General features: G+C 36.6%; 2 protein-coding genes across 6 annotated transcripts in view; one reads left to right on the top strand and one right to left on the bottom strand.

Moving 5' to 3' along the window:
• LOC107716961 (E3 ubiquitin-protein ligase HERC2-like) overlaps nt 1–13,781 on the bottom strand; it is a 55,868-nt gene extending 42,087 nt beyond the window's left edge. The window contains exons 1-10 of the mRNA XM_016523602.1: nt 13,707–13,781; nt 12,315–12,411; nt 7,093–7,319; nt 6,889–6,989; nt 5,115–5,256; nt 4,356–4,466; nt 3,963–4,134; nt 3,712–3,885; nt 2,040–2,228; nt 1,731–1,882 (exon numbers count right to left, since the gene is read on the bottom strand). Of these exons, the coding sequence (XP_016379088.1) occupies nt 1,731–1,882; nt 2,040–2,228; nt 3,712–3,885; nt 3,963–4,134; nt 4,356–4,466; nt 5,115–5,256; nt 6,889–6,989; nt 7,093–7,319; nt 12,315–12,386 (1,340 nt within the window). The 5' untranslated portion in view covers nt 12,387–12,411; nt 13,707–13,781. The remainder of the gene's footprint in view (nt 1–1,730; nt 1,883–2,039; nt 2,229–3,711; nt 3,886–3,962; nt 4,135–4,355; nt 4,467–5,114; nt 5,257–6,888; nt 6,990–7,092; nt 7,320–12,314; nt 12,412–13,706) is intronic.
• A 587-nt stretch (nt 13,782–14,368) lies between these two features.
• The window catches only part of LOC107716965 (magnesium transporter NIPA2-like), an 11,309-nt gene continuing 2,920 nt past the window's right edge, over nt 14,369–22,757 (top strand). Inside the window, exons 1-6 of one of the 5 annotated variants that reach the window (XM_016523606.1) lie at nt 14,369–14,413; nt 14,503–14,593; nt 14,795–14,955; nt 19,325–19,552; nt 21,159–21,215; nt 21,353–21,443. In XM_016523606.1, the coding sequence (XP_016379092.1) occupies nt 14,413; nt 14,503–14,593; nt 14,795–14,955; nt 19,325–19,552; nt 21,159–21,215; nt 21,353–21,443 (629 nt within the window). In that variant the 5' untranslated portion in view covers nt 14,369–14,412. Of the gene's footprint in view, nt 14,414–14,502; nt 14,594–14,794; nt 14,956–16,811; nt 17,018–18,378; nt 18,524–18,572; nt 18,630–19,167; nt 19,239–19,324; nt 19,553–21,158; nt 21,216–21,352; nt 21,444–22,757 lie in introns of those variants that run through there. The other 4 variants (XM_016523609.1, XM_016523608.1, XM_016523610.1 and 1 more) reach the window with 4 other exon arrangements.

Genomic DNA, 22,757 nt, shown 5'->3' with positions numbered 1-22,757 from the left:
ATATATAATATGCTTTATATCGGCCTTCTGCCAACCTGCTTTCTAAGATGTTTATAAAAAAACAGTATCGGTCACCCACTAGTTTTGACTGGTCAAATCACAGCACTGAACATTCAAGCATTTTTTTATAATAATTGCTGAAGTGTTTATTTCAAGCAATCCATGACAACACGCTAGCAATTAGCCTTAGATGACCTTGATATTAATTTATTTTTCCCTTAAATATTACCACAGATTTTTTTTAAAAGAAATTGTTTTTATTCAGCAAGGATGCATTAAATTGGTCATAAGTCAGAGTAAATTCATTTATAATGTCCAGCGGGACTGGCCCTGCAATTAGTGTGCTTGAAGTTGCTTTGCAGTGTTTGCTAAATGGCAAGCAACTAATTTGTGCCCACGGCTGCATTTAACTTCCCTCGTAGAAAATCATTGCTGGGGATAAATGTGAAAGAGCATTTCATATTAAACTGTCATTGTCTTGTGCACAAATTGTGTATTGATTGAAAGAGCATTTGCATTTCATTGTTTGCACAAGGTCTTGCAAGTCTCGTGCAGCGCTTTTTAGGAGTGAATTTCAAATACCAAAGTTCGGTCTTTATTGAAGATTTAAATAAGTACTCTTGACTTCTTAGAAATGTGGGTCATTTTTCAATTGGGGATTTTATTTTTTTTTTGTCTACTGAGGATTAAAAAAATGTAGAAAGAATTTTTAAAGCGGTTGTTCTTGTTTAATATATTAGTTTTAGTATAATATCTTTTTATTGTATCTTATTATTTTTCTTCCTATTTTATAAGAGTGTTGAAATAGTTCATTTGCCAGGATTTCTCTTTTAAACTTTTTTTCTCTCCAATGAACTGATAAAAAGTGTCAGGATATTCTGTGTGTATTAATTAGAACTTGATTAGAGCTGAAATTATATTTTAAAATTAATTTAGTTTTTTTTTTTTTAATTGCACGGCTGCTTTCCCAAATACTGTCATTACCATCATGCAACACACATTTTAGAGTACAATAAAGCGAGTTTTATCAAAGAACAAGAGTTTAAAGTTCAGAAATGCCATTTAATACGATGTTTTTATTAGATATCATTACCAAACCTGCCAGTATTTAGCAATTTTTCTGTCTTGAACTGAATCAGTCATCAGAATCAGAATCAGACTCAGAATGAGCTTTATTGCCAGGTATAATTAGCCTTAGATGACCTTGATATTAATTTATTTTTCCCTTAAATATTACCACAGATTTTTTTTTAAAGAAATTGTTTTTATTCAGCAAGGATGCATTAAATTGGTCATAAGTCAGAGTAAATTCATTTATAATGTAACAAAATATTTCAATTCAAAATAAATTGTTGTTTTAAAAAAAAACATTCTACTAATCAAAGAAATCTGAAAAAAGCTTTCCACAAAATAACCAGCACGCAAATAATAAGAAATCAGTATATTAAAATAACTTCTGAAGGATCAAAAATAATCTTTGACAACAGAAACAAATTAAACGTTAAAATAAATGAAAATTAATATATTAATAAACAGGTATCTTAAATTGCAATAATATTTCACAATATTACTATTTTACTGTATTTTTTAACAAATAAATGCAGCCTTGGTGAGCATTAAAAACATTTTAAAAAATCGTATCTACCCCAAACTTCTGAACTGTAGTGTATATACTGTATATGGATCTGAGAGATATAATAGGAAGTTTGATGACGTTGGTGTGCACTTACGTGGTGTCTCCATGTCCCAGCCTGCCTCCATCTCCACAACCCCAGGAGAATACCTCCCCATTGACTGAAAGAGCCAAGTAGTGCTGCCCATCCGGGTGAGCGGCAAGCTTCATTATTTTCCTGGATGACAATGCGTGGACTAGCATAGGGGCCTGACAGGAAATCACAGGTTTATTAGTTTAGTGTGCATTCCAAAGTAGAAAATATAAAGAGACTATTATGGGTCAGCAAGAGCTTTACATGCATTTACATTAATTTGTAAAGTATGGGGGAGAGAAAAAAAAACAGCTAACAAAATGAGGGACTCACTAGTGTAGTGCTTTTGTAATTTTGTGTGTAGACAGCACCAGTGATGGTCAGGATGAGGAAACCCTTCTCTGAGCCGACAATCTGTGTGACGCCCAGGTTTGACAGTGCCTTGCACTGAATTGGTCCATTCACATTAGCGTAAGGCTTCCATCCAAGCAGACCCCAACCAATCACCTCCTGCAGGGTACCCTGGAAGTGGGAAGACATGAAGAGATTGAGCTCTATGAAGAATGATTTTTTCCGAGACCAGAAAAAATGGTCGCAGTCTGGAGCCCTGCATATTAAAGTTCATAAGTGCAGCGCTGCTTTGTTTACAGTGGAAACCAAGAAAACGCTTTAAGCGCCACCTGCTGGCAGAGAGTGAATCTACGTCTCATTCAGCTCTGCTGTTTCTGTTTCATGCAGATATTTTTTATGCATAGTTTCACAAAACTGAAGTCAAACCATTCTGTTTTTGCTTCAAATTTCGAGATTATACAATCTAATTTAGATTAAAAACTGCTCATGTTGCATGTATGCAGCATCTTTGTTTGGATCATGATTAAAATGCAGTGGTTGCCATTTCTAATGTTTTATATGCAGATTAAATAGGCCACAGGAGGGCGCAATGAGCAAAATAATGCAGCACATTTGCCAACGCAAAGGAAATAACTGTCTATAAAAAGAAAAACGTGCATTACGTCTAAATTAACTAAATTAATTCAAACATAATTTCGTAAATTGCGTAAACAATTATGAACAAAACAGCATGATGTATTTATGCATTGCTTAATCTAAAGAGCCAAATCGCCCATCACACAGATTGCCTTTAAAAACATATGAGATGCAGTGAAACGGAATAAACCTCCACAAATTCGTGACGCGCTTTCTAAAAGTTTAAACTGTTTTAACTTTGCATGGCTACATCTCGTTTGAGACGTGAGAGCAGCAGTCATATTTGTCTGTCTAAAAAATGCGCTGAATATGTGTTCTGTGTGAATGGCTTGGTTTCGGTTTTAACCTAATCAAGATCTTCTACGCATTGAGCTACTATATTTCTCTAATATTTTGAATGCATAACGCAGCAACTGCGCGTCTTGTGGGCTAGACTTATGAAACATTTAAATGCAACAACGTTGCTTACATCATCATCACCGCATCTCATGCTCCACTAATGACGCTCCCAGACGCACACCTAACATTTGATTGTACTATTTTTGCATTCAAATGCAAATATTTTGCTAGACTTATAAAACATTAAAATGCAACAATGTCACTTACATCATCATCACCGCATCTCGCGCTCCCAGACACACCTAACATTTGATTGTACTATTTTTGCATTCAAATGCAAATATTTTAAATTAGACTAATATTCATTTTTTAAATTCACAATCTCCTCATCACAGGCAGGCACAGCACTCAATTCAGCATGTGTTTGTGTTTGTGTGTGCTGTCTGCGTCACTCATAGCACGTGCCAATATCATGCGCTATATCGAACATTTTTTATATTGTTATCGAAGAGGGTGTACTGTCGATAAATATCGATACCGTTTTATCGCCCAGGCCTAACTCTAGGCAACCAGGTAGTTTGATTAAGATGACACAAAGCTGAGCCACTGTTTCTTCCTGTATGACAAAGAAAATGCAAATAAAATGTCAAGACACGGTTGAGCGTATTGCATGCAGTACCTTGTTAGAGGTGGGTGAGCTGCACTGCGGGGGGCTGCATGGGGCTGCCAGGCGGTCCAAGTGTGCCATGATGACTACAGCTGTCTGCCGCAGATCAATGGCCAGGTCATTATCTTGAGGCAGTGTAAGGTAGCGCAGAAAACTCTCGTTTGGGCTCAGAGGGGCCGAAAGGATCTGAGAACATAAGTAGCCAGATATAAAACCTGGAAGGACAGTGCAGTTATAACAATTATTCAGGGATTCAATCTCACCTCAATCTCCTCTTGGGGAACATGCTCCTCCTTACTACTGTGGATGTTCTGGAAGCGCTGCAGGAGGGGCAGCAAGGGGGCGCTGGTGCCTTGGGTCGAGCGCTCATTATCCATTTCTCTGGTTCCACTGTCCCAGAGCCTCAGCAGCAGCAGAACCGCAGACAGCAGCTGACTACAATACAAACACACGCAAAAGCGAGTTAAGAGTATTTATGAATAAGACCCTTCAGTTCTATCAAAAGTCTCAGAAAAGTCGCATGCAAGGTCCAAAATTAACTCTAGGTAAGGGCCAACAGAGTAAAAACTGGCTTTCGGTTTCAGCCAATAATGTTTTTAGGAATTTTAGCAAAAGGTATTTTGGACAGTGGTCATATGTAACAGCATGCTGAATACCTGAGAGTTCCTCGCTGCACTGCAAGCTCCAGCAGAATGGCCAGGGCCAAGTGCTGATCCTGCAGGGGAATGTTACTGGCCGCTTTTCCACTCACACTTCCATGGATGTCACTGAAAAACAAAATTAGAGTAAAATGAGCTTAAATAGCAAAGAGCTTTAGGAACGTGTGGATTTATGATCAGTTTGTGTTAAAAATAAAGTTAAGGTCAAAAATAATTTTTTTAAAAGGAAATTAATACTTTTATTTAGCAAGGATTTAGCTTTTATTGATCTAAAGTTACAGTAAGTACATTTATAATGTTAAAATTATGTGTTTTATTAATTATAGGTGTTTTCAACTTTCTATTTAACAAAAAAATCCTGATAAAAAAACAAATCACTAACATATTAATCAGTAAAACTGTTTTCAACATTGATAAAAATGTTTCTTGAGCACCAAATCAGCATAGTATAATTATTTCTGAAGGATCATGTAACTCTGAAGACTTAAGTAATGGCTTCTGAAAGTTCAGCTATGTCATCACAGGAATAATTACATTTTAAAATATATTTTAAAAAATTCAATTAATTTCTAATAATATATTTTTACTGTATTTTTGATTAAATAAATGCAATCTCGGTGAACATTTTAAAAGTCTTACTAAACCTCATACTTTTGAAGGATAGTCTAAGCTTTCTAGTTGGAAGATAAAAACTTATTAAACAAGAATTAATATTTCTACTTCTGCATTTGTGAATAGTGAAGATGACTGGTAAACCTGAGGAATTTAGTAGCCCTCTCGACCACCTCCAGCCAGACGGGCGACACTGTGCCCTCATCAAACAGGGTAGCTTCTGGGAGAGCCCGCAGAGCGTCCAGAGACTCCTGCAGTAACTCACTGCACAGGTCTGCATCATCTCCTGAGACGCCACAAATTAATAAAGTCAATTAATGAGCGTGAATATAAGACTTCTTTGTATAGTATACATTTCAATGCTTTAACGGCTGTCATTATCATGCAGTGCTTTAGCTACCAGACAGTCTGCGGTGTCAAAAATTAAAAAAATCTAATCAAACGTTTATAAAGAAGTTGCATCTTTAAATTTAATATTAATAGTTAATTAATTAATAATTTAATTTAATATTAAACATTTTAAAATGATTCCATGATAAACTCCATTAAAATGTATAGTTAAGTTATATATTAAATATTATACTGTTAAATATATATATTAAATAATGTCTATTTGTGGATAATCCAGTTAATTTAAGGAACATTATCTATACATTATATTTTGTAACAACTTAAACTTAAAACAGCACAACTAGCATAGTAAAACAGATCATTCCAGCAGTACAAATCAATACAGTCCACTGCCTTTTAAGCGGCTCACTGCTTTATTCTTAAATGAACTATAGACCATGATAGCATTCAGCTCCATGTATGATCTCTTATGATGTCTCTATCCCACCAAAGACAGGAAAACCAGAACACTAAAAACTTTATTACAGGATAAACATTCACCCATCCAATCGTCATCTTTTCTCTTATATTCTCACAACTATGGCAGTTTAGCACAAATCCAGCTCTCGGCTTTTCAGTGGAATGTGCATATGGCTCAGGTTTCAGGGCACCTTTATTTCCCGGGCCAGAGAGGCTGTATCCACTCATTCCCTGTGGGCACTGTGCTGCACCGTTTTCAACATCTAAACAGATCACAACTAGGATCTCCCACCAGTCTGTAACCTTCTGCTTAGACTCAGGGTTTCAGCTACAATCAGAACAGAAAATTCTGCTTACTTTTGCCCTCAACTCTGAGTTAAACTGCAAAGTCGACCTTTTGTAGCACCACTTCCTACCTGAAGTGAAGATTAATGATCAGCCCAAAGAAAAACAGTTTCATGTGCTTCACATTAAGCCTATGAAATCTAGAAGCTGAGCAATTATTTGACTCAACAACTATTGTAAATGTAAGCCACATTGAAAGGTTTGACAGAAACTCATTTAAGTCCATTAAAACTCACTAATATGTTACACTAGATACATGAGTCAATTATATGATTGCCTGCCTTCATATGCTTCATGTTTATTAATGTTTGTGTCAATATTTCCAAGAACCTGGTTCTGGAGAGATGGGTTTTGGTTATTGAAGACAATAGTCTGTCTTTGCATGTCATTTCACATGCAGATTGGTATGACATAGGAATCCTAAAAGGGGATTAAGAAGTAAAATACAATGACAAAGGGACCTACTCATTAAATAGAAGGATTTCTGAACAGGTGATCTGTATATATAACCTCATATGAGCCACAGAACAATTGGAGATTTAGATAACACAGGAAATACTTGTAAAGTAGCAGCAAATCCTCTGCTTATGTTAAATCACCCTTTCCAAGAATTGATTTTAGAAGGATCTCACAAACAAACAGATGCCATTAACATTTTGTCAACAGAAGTGCTATTGTAAACACAGTCCATTTTGGGCAATGAATACAGGGTAGTGTGCAAGTAACTTTCATGGCTAGCCAAACCATGCTATAAATGGCTTACCAGATCTCCAGGCTCGGCGAAGAAAGGCAAAGGCAAAGGAAAGAGCTGCTCTTGATCCCACCCTAGCCAAACCCTCCACTCCTTTACTGACTGGCCGAGTACTGAAGAAACAGACAAAAACATTTCGGCCAATTATTTTCATTGCTTCTATATTGAGCAGTTTAAAATGTAATCCAATATCAATCAAAGCTCTGTTCCTTATACCTTTTGTTATCAACGGCAGAGAGCGGAGGGCTGGGGGGACTCTTCCAGCGCACTTTGTACTTTTCCTCCATCATGCTGTGGGTGAGTGAGATGAGGTAGCGCTCCAGGATCACCAGTCTCTGGCTCAGGCGCAGCGTGGAGAGTGTGCTCTTAGCCGTCTGTGAAGACAGCTTCTGTTGGTCGTCTACCAGCGCCATCAGACAGTCCTTTAGCTCTCCAGTTTCTGTGCAAACAATGAAAAAAAGTCAAATATATATATATCATTATTTTATCGCGCATTAACACATTTTTATTTTTATATTATGAAAGTCCGTTGCTCACTGGCTCTGAATACACACAGACAAACCATGGGTCACAGGAGGGGTGGGATGTTGATCAGGCTTGGGATGAGTGTCATCACGCGTCTCAACCAATGAGAGCATTTGGGGAGGGCCTAAGACTGCAGCAGCGCTCACGTGAACGCTCCCGATAAAATTATTTAAGCTAAGCATCAACATTCACAAACCACTGTCCACTGTTATTTTTAACAGAAAAGAATGCAACAAGCTCGTAATCACGACTTCATAAGTGGGAAACATGAAGTTTCTGATAGCACGTGAAGGCAGTAGCGCTCTCGCTCAGCACAGTGCAGTGCATCGTTTTGTTAACTTTGTTGTTTATTATTTTGAGTCGTTTAGGACACGGTAACACATGGCCCTCTCACAATATATTGCTTTACAGATCTATCCCTCTTGCCGTTCAGAAATGTTCACGCAATCATGCAGCACATATCATAAGTTCCGTGCTCCGGTGCAGTTAGCGCTCACACTCACTGATCTATATATAACTGAACCCGCTCTGGCCCCCCTCTTCCAACCGAGCCAGGGACGGCTAAACGAACCGTGCCAGAGCGCGGCACGGAGCGATCACACTAGTCAAACGAACCGGGCTTTGGGGGTCAAACGCGCTCGGGCACAGTTAAAATTGCCTAGTGTGAGTACACCCTTATCGCATCCCGCACACACACGAGTCTCAACCCACCCGCACCCGCGCTCGCCCATCAAGTGTTGTCCCGCGCCGCACTCTGCTGCTTTGGGTCCCACGATAGTGCAGGTCTCTAAGGTGCCTGTTATAATATTATGATGGAGGCTCTGGACTCTAAGCATAACTTGTTTTTCTATAACAAACTATAAAATATTTTCTATAAAAACGTTAATGCCCTGGCAGTGGCAAATAGCTTGTTTTACATTTAATTTGATTAAATTGTTATAAGTTGAGATTTACAATAAATATTTTAACTGCTACTATGTAAAAGGAATACTGCTGTAAAAAAGCACCTTATTTGTTTAAAGTGTTTGCAAACCAAATGTTTTTGCACTTTTGTTCATATAGCAGTACTTTTAAATGAAAAAAAGTGCACAATGCACTACTTTTGAATGCATTATTGAATTTTGTGCATAATGCGATTAATCACGATTAACCACAATCATGCGATTAATCACTATTTTAAAATTGTAATCGTTGCCCAGCACTAATATATAAATATATATTTTTTTATACAATATATTAATAAAATATTAGAACAGCTGATATAGTTAATATAATATAGCATATAAAGGCAAAAATATTCACATTATTATATTATATTATATTATATTGGTCTACTATTAAAACATATCATAACTGTATTTAAGCGACCTGCTCAAGAGGGCTTTTAACTTTTGCTACTTCAATCCCTGACTACACAAAGGTTATAAATAGTCTCTGTGTGATTAATGGCATTTCATCAAGTTTTTGATATGATAGTTAATTGGTGCAAAACTGAGATAAAATTAGTCCTAAGAAATATCGTTTGCTTGTGTGAAATACAATCTCAAGTTGCAAAGTACATAAATGCAAGTCTATATGGAATTGGATCTAGTAATAATGATGCTGTATAACAATGTTTGCTGCAATTTGAGTCCTTGAAGTGCATTCCAGTCTAAAGCCTTCATTATGCTTGCCTGAAACTGTCTGCCTGGCTCCACTGGACTGTTGTTACGGATGTGCATGCATTCATCTCTTCACAGCCTCTGGATAAAAGCCTCATATAGGCAGACAGGGTGAATTAAAATAGCCTATCTGAAATACACTTAAGTCTTATGTAAGCCAAGCTGCCTAGCCCTCACAGGCCCTGAAGCAGTGCAGTCTGCACAGCAGCAATAAGAGGTTATGGTACTGCGAGAAAAAGAAAGGGTTTGAGCATGCCACACAAAGATAAGAAAAGGAAAGTCTTTTACTTCCACTAACTGATTTGTTTAGCTTTACAGGCTCCCACAGAAGCTAAAAAGCACTTGTTCATTTCCTGAAATTCAATATTATGCTTCTAGTACAGCAGTTGGTGCCGTTATCAGAAAATGTCCTCTTTTTCACCACCACTTTTATTGCTAGAACAATGGAGAGATGACAGGAAATGATAGGGCTCTTCTACTGCTCTCTTCCAGGGGCCAGATCAAAACTCACTTTAACATTCACAGGCTATTTTACAAAAGAAAAACTGAAAAAAACATCTTCTGCCATCCATATACTTGACTATCAATCTGAATAACAATAAGAATAAAAAAGCCAATCTACTATTCATTCCGTTTCTCTATAATCCTCCCATTCAGATAGAAAAATGAGCCTTTGTCCTGCACATTATTCTTTGAAGCACGCTATAGTTAAAAAGTTTGGGGTCAGTACAACGTAAGGTTTTTTTGTTTTGTTTTTTGAAAGAAGGAAAGAAATTCATACTTTCATTCAGCAAGGACATATTGATCAAAAGTGACAGTAAAGAAAACAGACAATGGTAGCAACTGCTTTCAACATGGATAATAATTACATGAAAGCTGTAAATTCAGCTTTGCCATCACAGAAATAAGTTACATTTAAAAAGTATATTACAATAGAAAAGTGTTACTTTAAATTGTAATATTTCACAATAGTACAGTATTTTTGATTAAATAAATGCAGCCTTGGTGAGCATAAAATACTTTTTTCCCCAAAACAAAAAATCTTACAGTAGTGTACCTTGGAGCATTAAGCAAAAATCCATGTACATAAATTCAAATCTCTTAGCTTAGTGTTTACTTAAACGTAGAGTGCACAGGCTCCCTCACTGCAATAACAAAATTGTACTGAAAACACTGCTATGGACATAGTATTTTGCAATCCTACTGAGGTAGTGTGTTGGACTGCACCCACTTTACTATCATAGGGGGTCTATGTGGCTTTCCATCAACATGTTCTTATCACCACCCACCAGAAAGCTGCTCCACCTAGACCTGTCTGTAAGCACAGAGGGCCTACAACCACACATAGGGTAAAAATAACCTCACAGACAGTATGTACAGTCACCCGAGCCCCAAACACCTCACGCGCCAACCAGAAAACACACACACAAACCAAAACACATGAAGGGTAACACACACTGTGTGCGTGTCTGCCAGTGAAGGAGTAGGTCACCTGTGTGGTGACAGGGATGAATAACTGGGCCACATTTAGATGTGGCAAATCCATCTGCTATCCTACATTACAGCACTTTGCTGATGGGAAACTCGGCCAATGGAAACTGCTCAAAGGTTTGCACTTAGATGTCATGTGCTGAGAGGAGCATGTGAAGTCGGGGATGTTGCGTATGATTAGATGAAGGATGTCCTCACTGGAGAAATGAAATCTGATCTGTGATGCGACTGTCGTTCGGCACGCTGCATTGAGCAGCCGCGTTCAGTTTTTAATTGTAGTGTCTGTTCTTTTACTGAACTAAATTATTTTTATTTCTATAAAAAATCAAAACGACGTGGGGGTCGGTGCCGCGGTGGACAAGTGACGTAACCGGTGTTGTGGCTTAACACCGGTATCACCGTCAGCACCGTCTATCGCGGCAAGCCTAATATATATATATATATGCAAAAAGGTTGCAATAATGCAATTTAATAAATAAATATATGTGCTGTGTGTTTCAGAGTGAAGCGTCGCACTATGTTCTTTTATAAACAAACAGCAACTGATCTGGTGTTTTCAGGGTCTCAGAAATGCTTGGTTGGAAGTAAAATTCTGCTCCTAAAGAACTCCATCCGTGCAAACACTGTGATTTAGGTCACTTATAATGTGCATTTGGGAATGCAACCTGCGCCAACCATCATCCCAGATTTGTAATGAGAAGCACTTATAAACCGGATGTTGTTGACAAAAGAAAAGATTTAAAGGACTGTGGTTTTGTAATAAAAGCATAATGGTGTAATGTTTCAAAATGAAGAAATTAAGACAGCATTAAACATTAGTATTGTAATTGTACAGTTGTATGGTTTAAATAATAAAGTTATTATCATTATTGTTGTTATTTTTCCCTTATTCAGTGAAAATTACAATAGCAATGTTTTCTCATTTGTTTAATATTTTTATTCAGAAATAATAATCACTAAAAATAATAACAGTGTGTGTGTGTTTATTTTTAACTGAAGAATCACAATTTGATTTTTTCCACAAATCATGCAACCCTAACAAAACGATTCTGCTTCTGACACTAAAGTCACTGATCCATATGACCATACTAAAATGAGGCATGCAAACTTTTAAAACAAAACTGACAAGCAAACACATCTTGTTTCAAGCATTTCAGCCCTTGTTTTGTTAAATAAGTAACTAATCTTTATACTTCTCACAAAAAAAGAGACCCAGGCAGCTTCTGGAAACCTCACAATAATCATAAAATCAGGCCGCATGAGAAGTTTCCTGTGAACACCAACGGAAGGCCAGAAAAATAAGAATAAAGAGACTTTAAAATAAAGAGTTTGCTTTAAGAGCTCTGACAGCAAGGCACATTGACTGAAATGCTGTTACCCCACTGCTAAGGGAACAGTGTTTAAAAATGCACACAATACAAGCTTTTCAACAGTTTAAGACCTTAAGCGATACTTTTAATATGCTACTGACCAGAAGAAATGATCTATCTATTGCCACTCAGCATCAGTACTCACCGAGAAACAAGATTCAAAAGATTCTCAGTGTCAAAAAAACAATTCCCGTTTCTGCTGAAGCTTAGGTACCACGCTGCTTGAGTCACTGAACACAACTATATAGATGAAAATGTTGGCCAACAGTGCAACCAAATAGCTTTCGGATAAGGACTTCAATAAATCCCTGCCCCCCCCTAAAAAACAATCAACACTCTATATTTAGCATTAAAGACGGTGACCAATGACCAAATTCATTCTAAAATTTACCTGCAAGTCTATCTTCAGCCATTTGTCATGGAAGCGCAGCTGGGCATCAAGGGAAAAAGATGGAGATGGCATCCTTCCCTCGGCTGTCCAGGCTTCCCTAAAGAGACACATTCACGGATCAAACGAGAAGTTAACACTGTGAAGCTCTGACCAGCAAAACAAATCACATCATGCTATCTGCATCTCATTAATACATATTTGTATATGGATTTTTCAAAGGCGCAGTAGTTCAGTGCAGCACAGTCTGTTGTTGATGATGCAATCTGACAGTTTCAGATAATTGGGAACCATCTTCATAGCCAAATTCATAACAATTTTTTTAATTCCACATTCAGTATAATACTTAGTGTTTAAAATATATCTTAACAAACATCTAATGCATTGCAAAAACAATAAATTAGGTCCAGAAATAGTTCACCACACATCGAAAATCTCCTCTTCCCAAAATTCATATGAATTTCAAGATTTTTTTGAAGAATTTGTTTTCCATTAAATTAATTTCTGTACCAAGACTTTTCAAGTCATATGATTATATTTGAGTGAGAAAAACACTGCAATTTAAGTATTTCTTCATTGATAATCTTACACTGACACTCCAGTTAGCTGTTAACCACTAAAATTTAATCAATAAGTCAATGAACTCAAGAAACACCAAGATTGAATCTGTGACTTGGATAAAGCAATTCTAGAAATATAAGTGCACAAATTTTATGTCCTTAATGAGGTTTGACATATTTAGTCGCCACTCATTGTCACTGCTCAACACATTCTTCAAAATTTCCCCTTTGTCTTCCAAAAAGTCATATGGTTTTGGAATGACACAAGGATCTGTAAATATTGGCATGTGTTTAATTTTTTGGGAGAACACTCCCTTTAACTTCAAGCATAAAACAACCTTGAAATGTTAAAATGAGTCTTCCACGTCTTTCCACACTTCATAAAATGGATAAATTAGCAAATTCTAGCATACAAGCAACAATATATAAAAAATAACATTATTCAAAATGAGATTGTGGTACTGTGTTAAAGCATCGCCTGATCGAACAGGAGAGCATCAGTGAAATAATTTATTAAAACAAACTGGGTGTTGGCTTGGTCATATTCTCCTATCCATGTCTAATCATCGGAGTCCAAATGTAGATGTGAGCAAAATATTGTTTTGTTTGTTTTTAATCAACAGATGTTGCAGTAATGCTGCAGGGTGCTATCCGTGATCGGTGTGTTGTTGATTGAACTCAGGCTGTCAGCCGCTAGCAGCTAAAAGACAGGACGTTCCTAAATACTGACAGCGCTTTGACCTACTATTCTTGAACTCACCACAGCCTATTAATACCGCAAAACAGCTATATTTTCCTGTCCTAGAAGTCATTACGGAATCAACGCATGTTTTACCTGTCTGGATGTCTTATTGAATCCTTGCTTCTTCGGTCCTACTACCAGCCTTACTGCACTTTAATGTCGGCCATGTCCTGTGTGGACTGACAGTCTCTGCAGCCAAACAAATGAAGAAGAATCAGATGACGTACAACAACCGGAGGCGGGACGCCGCGAGGGCCAATCACAGGCTGAAATGGACACACATGGAGCATGACGTTTACTAAAATGAAAATGTATCAAATAATGTAAATTTCGTTTTAACGCATATACTTTGACATACAAATAAGCATTATTTTCTTGGACTTACCTATATGGGGAGTTGACGCATAATATATATATTTTATAATTGTAGGCTAAAATTTCTAATAATGTTTAAGGGAAATCATCTTCAGTTCTGACTGGTGACTGGTCACGATTTTTTAAAAAGTTTTTAATCATTTAATTTCCTTTTTTAATTACACTAGTTTCTTTTAAATGTTCATGATGTTTGAAACATTAATTCTTAAATTCAATATAGTTTCACAATTAATATGAGGTCATAAAATAGCATGAGTAAAATTATACAAGAATTAGGTAAATACTATTTTAAAAAGTTTAATTTTATGTATTTTTTAAAAATGTATTTTTAAGGGATTTGAAGATCATCAATTTCGGGCTGCTGTATGTTGATACAGGTGGGACTTACCTGACTGACTGTGTGTGGTGGTGTGGTACACTTGCAAGTGAGTCTTTCCTCTACTACTACTACTACTACAAATAAACTGTTAGTAATGGTTGTTTAAAAGTGTGTATTGATGCCTTTTTTTTATAGTGATCGTTGGACAAATAGGAAATTTTCTGGCATACAATGTTGCCCCTGCAGTTGTGGTCACTCCCCTTGGAGCCCTTGGTGTCCTATTTGGGTGAATTTCTTTATTATAGTATATTCAAGGCATTCTACTCTATTTTAAATGCATTTGATGCAGTGGTCTGAGCGATTTCAAAGTAATTATTAAAGCAACAACAACATTTAACATTTATGTTAGATTTACATTAGCATATCAGGGCACCTTTACTGTGAAATGGAATGATTTATGTGATTTTATTTATTCATCATTAATCAGGGCCGTTCTGGCATCCTGGCTTCTTCAGGAACATCTCAATCTCATAGGGAAACTTGGCTGCGCGTTGTGCTGTTGTGGTTCAGTTGTGCTCATCATTCACTCACCCAAGAGTGAAAATGTCACATCAAGAGCAGAACTAGAGGAGAGACTGATGGACCCAGGTATGAAAAACATGTCTGGTGGAGCCATAATTCATCTATTCTCAGTGGTAGCCCAGTTAAACGGATGTGAAATCCAAAAGAAGATATTTTAAAGAATATTGTTATACCAAACAGTTTCAAGTTCACATTGATTATTATTTTATGGGCTGAAAAATCTCCTGAGCGCTGTCACTGCCTTCCGCCATTTCCTCTCGTGAAAAAAACAACAACAACCACATTGCATGCTGCTTCTGCGTCAGACTGATGCTGGCTGGACAGGATTTACCGCGAGTTTTCAAAAGCGCGATAATCAAACACGGTTTTGATGATAATTAAATTTTAAACGGTAATACTAACCGTCAGGGCATTTTATCGTGATTTATCGTGACACCGGTAATCGTTCCATCCCTACTCTATTTGTATAGTGCTTTTTACAATACAGATTATGTCAAAGAAGTTTCACAATAATAAACAGGAAAAATAGCAGAATCAATTATGGAAACTCAACTATGGAGACAGTTCAGATTCTGCTGTAAAGCAGCTCTAAATGACAACAGTGTCATTGTTCAGATCAAGTAAGTTTAGTGTTGGTTCAGTTCAAACCAAAAACTATATAGCAGTAATGCTTTTTATAGCAATGATCCTGAACAAAAGACGACACTTAACATTTAAAGCTCCATTTGTTTTGTCTGAAATCTCTTAGTGCTGCTTCATAATCATGTGTGGTGGAATATCCTTAACTCACTCTCAGACATTACCAAAAACAAACATTATCAAACATCGTTTCTGATCTTTCTATTCATGTTTCAGTGTTCCTGGTCTACATCTCAGTGGTGGTCCTATTACTGATCGTACTGATCGGGTGGCTTTCTCCAGCTCACGGAAAATCCAACATTATGGTGTACGTGGGCATTTGTTCTCTCCTTGGGAGTTTCACTGTGCCCAGCAGCAAAGGTCTGGGACTGGCTGCTCAGGAGGCCTTCAGTGGAACACCTACAAGTGATAGCAGAGCACTTTTCCTCTTCCTGGGGTTGCTGGGAATTCTTGTAGTCAGTATTCTGATCCAGTTCACCTTTATCAACAAAGCCTTGGAGAGCTTCAGCTCTAACATGTTTGAGGCCATTTACTATGTGACGTTCACCTCCTGTGTCATTCTGGCCTCTGCTATTCTCTTCAGGGAATGGACAGCACTTGGCATTGTGGACTGTTTTGGTATCCTGTGTGGTTTCATCACAGTATCTGTGGGTGTTGCCTTATTGCGCATCTCTCAGGAATCTACATTTTCTTGGAGCCAAACCAAAGCTAAAAAGGACTAACTCATGAGTGTGTATTTTTTTTATCAATAACTGACAGGGTTTCACAAACATTGATTGGATATTATGTATTAATAGTAATTAACCATTGCAGAGCCAAATAATGGGGGGGTCCTATAACATTTTAAATACTAAATTATATTAATTAAAAATTAATTGTATTTTAATATTATTATGAATCAGTATTAACTCAGTCATTGATAAATACTTGCTTTTAATTACCATAAATTATTAATTGACTTTAATTATATATAATGAATTGATGATTTTTTTTGTATAAGTGTAAATGGATTAAAGTAGTTAGTTAATTGCTTACTATAATTTATATTAACCTTTGTTTTGTGTGTGTGTGTGTAGGAATGCAGCGATTAACCGGTTTCGCGATTAACCGCGCTTTAAAACGTCACGGTTAATTAATCGTAAAGGTTCCGCTAAACCGAGTGTTTGTGTTACACGACACACACATACATATATATATATATATATATATATATATATATATATATATATTAACCAGGTGAATTAAAAATTGTTATATTAATGTTTTTCATGTTATATATACTGGCAGGATTTCCGTCTGGAATAACTATGGTGACAGTTTTGGTCAGTCTGCCATCAATTATTTAATGTAATTGAAAGCATGGCAGGATAACGGCCAGCAGGGGCTGTTTTTTATCTTTCCACACAACAGTTGGCTTTCTATTCGATGGACTTTCCTACTGTATCCTGATCCCGTCCCACCAAAGAACGGAAAACATTTTAATCCCAGAGTAAGTTGTGCGTTATTTTATATATTCCATTAGGGGCATTTTTGTTGTATTTACAGTTTACCCCTTTAATATCTTTAAAGCAACGTTTTATTTTAATCGATTTTATCGTTTAATACACGATGCGAATGTTTGCCGGATGAAAACAGACCCGAAAGAGTTTATTGTGTGGTTTGTACAATCTATCGGAAGTTTCCCCTATATTTTCATATATGTTAATAACATATTTCACGTTTGGTTCTAATTTACAACATTTGTATATTTGTTTTGATTTGCTGTGGAATATATGTTGTTTTAGTGTCAAGAGATTCCTTCGTTTATCTCTGGTTACTGCACCTGAGTCGACGTTTACCTATGTACATCTACGTCACTAGCTCAACATTAAGCACTTTGATATTAGGTGAGGAGGGGACCTTTTCAGATTTATTATAACTAACACAAATTTTCATACTGATGATCAAAACGCACTTTGCATTTGGTCACAATGTTTAAACACATGAAAGGAAGACTTTAACAAGATGTAAGACGACAAAAGACCAATCAAAAGAGAGATTCCGCGCGCCCGCTTCCGGTTTCATTGTACTGATTCTGACTCATTTCGGCTCTTTTGAACAATTCAGTGATTCTTTGACGTCATGACGTAATTACGGCATCATGTCCCTGGCAACCGGCGTAGCATATGATTCAGCTCATTTAAACAATTTTGAACCTAAATTTAATTTGCATTTACATGAAACATTATGTAATATTCATTTTGTTAAAAAGTAGATAAAAGTTGTTATTGTGTTGATAAAATCACAAAACAAAGTTAATATTTCAAACATATTTCCAGGTCGTTTTATTGATTTATTTGTAACATTCTAACGTTATCCCATCAGTCAAATCCTCAATTCACTTCAAATGCTCTTACTTGTCAGCTCTGATCATTACAAGGTGGACAGGTCCGAATGAGTTCTCGGTTCAATGAGTCGGTGGCTAGAGAATCGCTCGGACCGATTCAGTCCAATTGAATGAGTATTTTACAGGTATTTTATAATTAATCTTTTACTGTTCCTTGCCAAATTTCACATCCATCGTAGTAAAGTAAGTCATCAAAAGCCTCTTTTCATTCTCATTGTCTTTTAAAAATACATTGAGCAATATATCCTTGATATTTCATCTTTGAACTCCAAAACTCTTAAGATGGTAAACATGTGATGTGTTTTTTATTTATTTTGTTAAAGGATCCAGTATATTTTTGTCGATATGTGTATATTTTTACATTGGCAGTAAAAAAAAATGGAAGAATTGTTCAGACTGTTTGGTGAACCGGTTGATTCATTAAAAAGATTCAACTCAAAAAAACGATTCTCTCACGAATCGGACATCGCTAGTGAGTGTAGGTGGACGTACATGGGTTCGCGTCAACATCGCGTCTGTATTTCATGGTCGCAAGAAAATGTTAAAGTTAAAACCGTGAAATCTCAGTGACCGGACACGATGTCGAGCTGATCACAGCAACACAACTAGGTACTGTGAATGACTTCATAACCTCCGTTAGCCACGCGTGTGTTTTGCTGTGAATTATGGAGCTAATTGGCTAGGCTAACCGGCTAGGTTTGGCTGTATGAATAAGGTAATTGTCATCATGTCAAGAAGATCTCGCCTAATGTCGCGACAACCAAACGCTGACTCTTATAAGATAACTTGTTTATACTTGAGTTAAATGGACATGGGATGTTGTACGAGTCAGCAATCGCTCTTAATTGTACTGTAAAGTTTGCTGGATCAGCTGTATGCTCGTGTATGGCTTCTTGAAGTGCTAGTTCACCCAAAATAAGAATTCTGTCTTTATTCACTCATCCTTATGTTGATCCAAACCTAAATGCTTAACTTCCGTGAACACATACATAGAGATGCACAATGACAATCTCAGTCACCATTCACTTTCGTTGTATGGAATAGACGAAAGTCATGGAGGTTTTGAACAAAGTGAGCCTTTGTCACTAGGTTGAACCCTATTGATATATGCTGATAATATTTTCCTCATGTCATCATATGTAACTAGTAGGACTTCGAGCCGTAGTGGTTTATGGTGTCATTTCCTGTACTGCTTATGATGTCACTTATTGTGCATTTCACACACACTATCATTCTTCATTCTCCTTCTGAGCAGTGTGTGTTGTCATGAATGTAACCTCAGATCTTTTGAGCTGCAATGTGTGTAGTGTTTCTTATAAAAATGGTATGATAATTTTTTTTTTTTCCCCAACTAGGAACTCACTGGAACTTAATTCCAACATTATGATTTGTATTTTTCTTTCTTGCCAGGTTTTGCAGTTGGCCAAGACTGTTCCTCTGGACTGAATCTTTGGTGTGTGTATGTCAATGTGACGAGAGGAAACTCTACCGACAGCACTATGGGTCAAGACAGAGGAAAGTACGATTTCTATATAGGCCTCGCTTTGGCTATAAGTTCCAGTATATTTATTGGCGGTAGTTTCATCTTAAAGAAGAAAGGACTCCTTCGACTGGCCAGAAAGGGCTCTATGCGGGCAGGTATGTTTCTTTTTGTAAGCTTTTGGTCTAGCGGTGTCAGGAAAACATATACCGCTCTGTCAGAGAGGTTTAACTGGTATGGGTGGGAAAATGATTGAGATGTTTTATTCAGACACACCTGTTCTGTAGCCGTCATTGTTTAAACTCAAAGGTGCAGCACTGTACAGATTACTTGCTGCACATTTTTTATGAATCATTAACTCTGTTACCATGTCATTGACTTCACCATACTGAGATATTTAACCCTGTATGGACTCGTGTCATTTATTAAAGACAACAAAAATAAGTTTTACTGTTAAAAAATAAATCTATAACTAATTGCTTTTCGCTTTTATAAAGTGAGAAGTCTCTGTTTTCTTCATTCCAGTTTTGTGATAGCATTATTTGATTGTCAAACAACAAACATAAGCAATACAACTCTTTTTAAGCATTTTTGACGCATTTAAATCTTTCAATTTGATTTAACTTATTTTGCTTAAAAGTGTTTAAAAATGAAAATAAAAAAATGTGTTATAGTTGGCTTTCAAATTAAAATGTAATTTGTCATGGATATATAGAAAATGGCCCATCATGGAATACATATTTAGTGCATAGAGTAATAGAAGTTATGTGTAATGATATTATGTTTTCATGTAAAAATGAAACAGGCATGATTATAGTGTTTAATTTTCTTTCAGTTAATGTTTGATATTTACACATAAATAGGTTTTTAAATAACCCCCTTTTTCATTTTAATAAATATTTCATCCTTTATAGTTAATATAGTTGATTTTGTTTTAAACTTACACTACCATTCATAAGTTTGGCATCATTTTTTTAAAGAAATTAATATTTTTATTCAGTAAGGATGCATTAAATTGATTACAATTGACAGTGAAGACTATTAATGTTACAAAATATTTCTATTTCAAATAAGTGCTGTTATTTTGAACTTCATTCTTACAACAATCCTGAAAAAAGTATGTTTTTCAACATTGATAATAATGATAAATGTGGCTTGAGCAGCAAATTGGCATATTGGAATGATTTCTGAAGGATCGTGTGACACTGAAGATGCTGAAAATTCAGCTTTGCCATCAGGGAATAAATGACATTTTAAAATACATTAAAATAGGAAACAGTTATTTTTAATTGTACTAATGTTTCACAGTATTACCGTTTTACTGTATTTTTGATCAAGTAATTTCAGCCTTGGTGAGCGTAAGAGACTGTCAAAAACATTACAAAATCATATTGACCACAAACTTTTGATATTATGAAATTGGTATTTCATAATGCGGCCTGTAGAGCTTAAGGAAATACTGATCCTCTGTTTAGCGCTGATACAAAGTTCAGTGTTGCCAAACTTGTTTTGCCATTTACCTTTAACCTTGTTGTAGCCATTTAGTTATTTAACTGTTAACATTTACAATAATTTCTGAGGGATTATAATGTTTGTACCAAGTAGTTTTTCAATGGCTGATGCCAATGTTGACATCCAGAGAGCAGGGTGGCCAATACATGATAGGCAGTGCAATTTAATTATTGCAAAAATGTCATACACAATATTGCTGACAGTAAATATATTGTTGAATAATGTTGAAACATTAATCATTACACTTTCCAGGCCAAGGAGGTCACGCATACTTAAAAGAATGGCTTTGGTGGGCTGGCCTGTTATCAAGTGAGTGACATAGATTAAACAACTACGTTTCATCTCTAAGACAAACTCGAAGCAGCTGTTCACGTACAATATATATTTATCATGTTTGTGGCTCAGCTTCTTGGAAGTAACTACTTTAATTCTTTCTGCTTTGACAGTGGGCGCCGGCGAAGGTGCCAATTTCGCTGCATACGCCTTCGCTCCTGCCACCCTCGTCACTCCTCTTGGGGCTCTCAGTGTGCTAGTCAGGTCTGTACACCTTTGGTGAATTTCTCAGAATTATAAAAACCTGTTTATTGTTAAAGGGTTAGTTCACCCAAAAATGAAAATTCTGTCATTAATTACTCACCCTCGTGTTGTTCGAAACCCGTAAGACCTTCGTTCATCTTCGGAACACAATTTAAGATATTTTTGATGAAATCTGAAGGCTCTCTGACCCTCCCATTGACTTATTCCACATTTTCATCTCTACTGCGTCACTTTGGACACGCGTTCACGTTCATGACGCGAGCGTATGGTATGGCAGCATCGGCGCTGACCCAGATCCGGCGTGATGACGTCATTACACCAAATCTGGGTCAGGTCCGTCACACGCTCGCGTCATGGTACTGTCGTGAACGCGCATCCAAAGTGAACGTGGTAGTTACCTTGCTGTCTATGGGAGGGTCGGAGAGCCCTCATATTTCATAAAAAATATCTTACATTTTGTTCCGAAGATGAACGAAGGTCTTACGGGTTTCGAACAACACGAGGGTGAGTAATTAATGACAGAATTTTCATTTTTGTGTGAACTAACCCTTTAATGTGCAAATCAAATTTAATGATACAGCAGGTGGATAGTATTATAGAAATGCAGCTTTGCTTGGGAGGATGTTACTCTCTTGGACTCAGAACTATAGTGATTCATGTTGATCGTAAGCTATTTTCAACATTTACAGGGGCTAGTCTGTGATTTAATTGCTGCCTGAATCCAGAATGTCTTGTGTTTTTCTCCCACCACCCCTGTGAATATCCCCGGCGGAATTACCTACTGTTTTTTTTTTGTTTGTTTTTTTGACAAAAACCAAGGTCAAATCCACATTTCTGAGTTTACAAGAAGAAATTGATTCAAAATTAACCATTTAAATCCTTTTTGACCACTGTCGAACACCGTACTGTAACTGTTGTACTTCGCTGTAATTTGCAGGCATATTTATTACTGAATTGCTGGTATTTACAAAGAACAATATTTCATAGCTGCTCCACCACAGCGAGTGGGAGCTGTTAAGAACAAAAAGAAGAAAAGCATGTATACATTTGAAATGAGTCAGCAACAGATATGCAATAAAATGTATTATATACAATTATATACATAATTATACTACGGGGGCCGTTGAATGCTTGAATCTGATTGGCTGACGAACGTTCTGTGGTGTGCAATTATTTTCAGGGAAACGCACGGCGAACGTAGTTCCAGGCAGCTCTCTTGACCGCATTACAGTTCCATATCACTTCGCATAGTTAACTGTAATAACGGAAATTAGCATGCATACCTATACAGCACACAGGAATTACTGCAATCAC

The sequence above is a fragment of the Sinocyclocheilus rhinocerous genome, unplaced genomic scaffold (assembly GCF_001515625.1).
Source record: "Sinocyclocheilus rhinocerous isolate Xijiao unplaced genomic scaffold, SAMN03320098_v1.1 scaffold3102, whole genome shotgun sequence".
NCBI lineage: Eukaryota > Metazoa > Chordata > Actinopteri > Cypriniformes > Cyprinidae > Sinocyclocheilus > Sinocyclocheilus rhinocerous.
The sequence above is the reverse complement of the archived record's forward strand: the minus strand, read 5'-3'. Positions and strand labels throughout refer to the sequence as shown.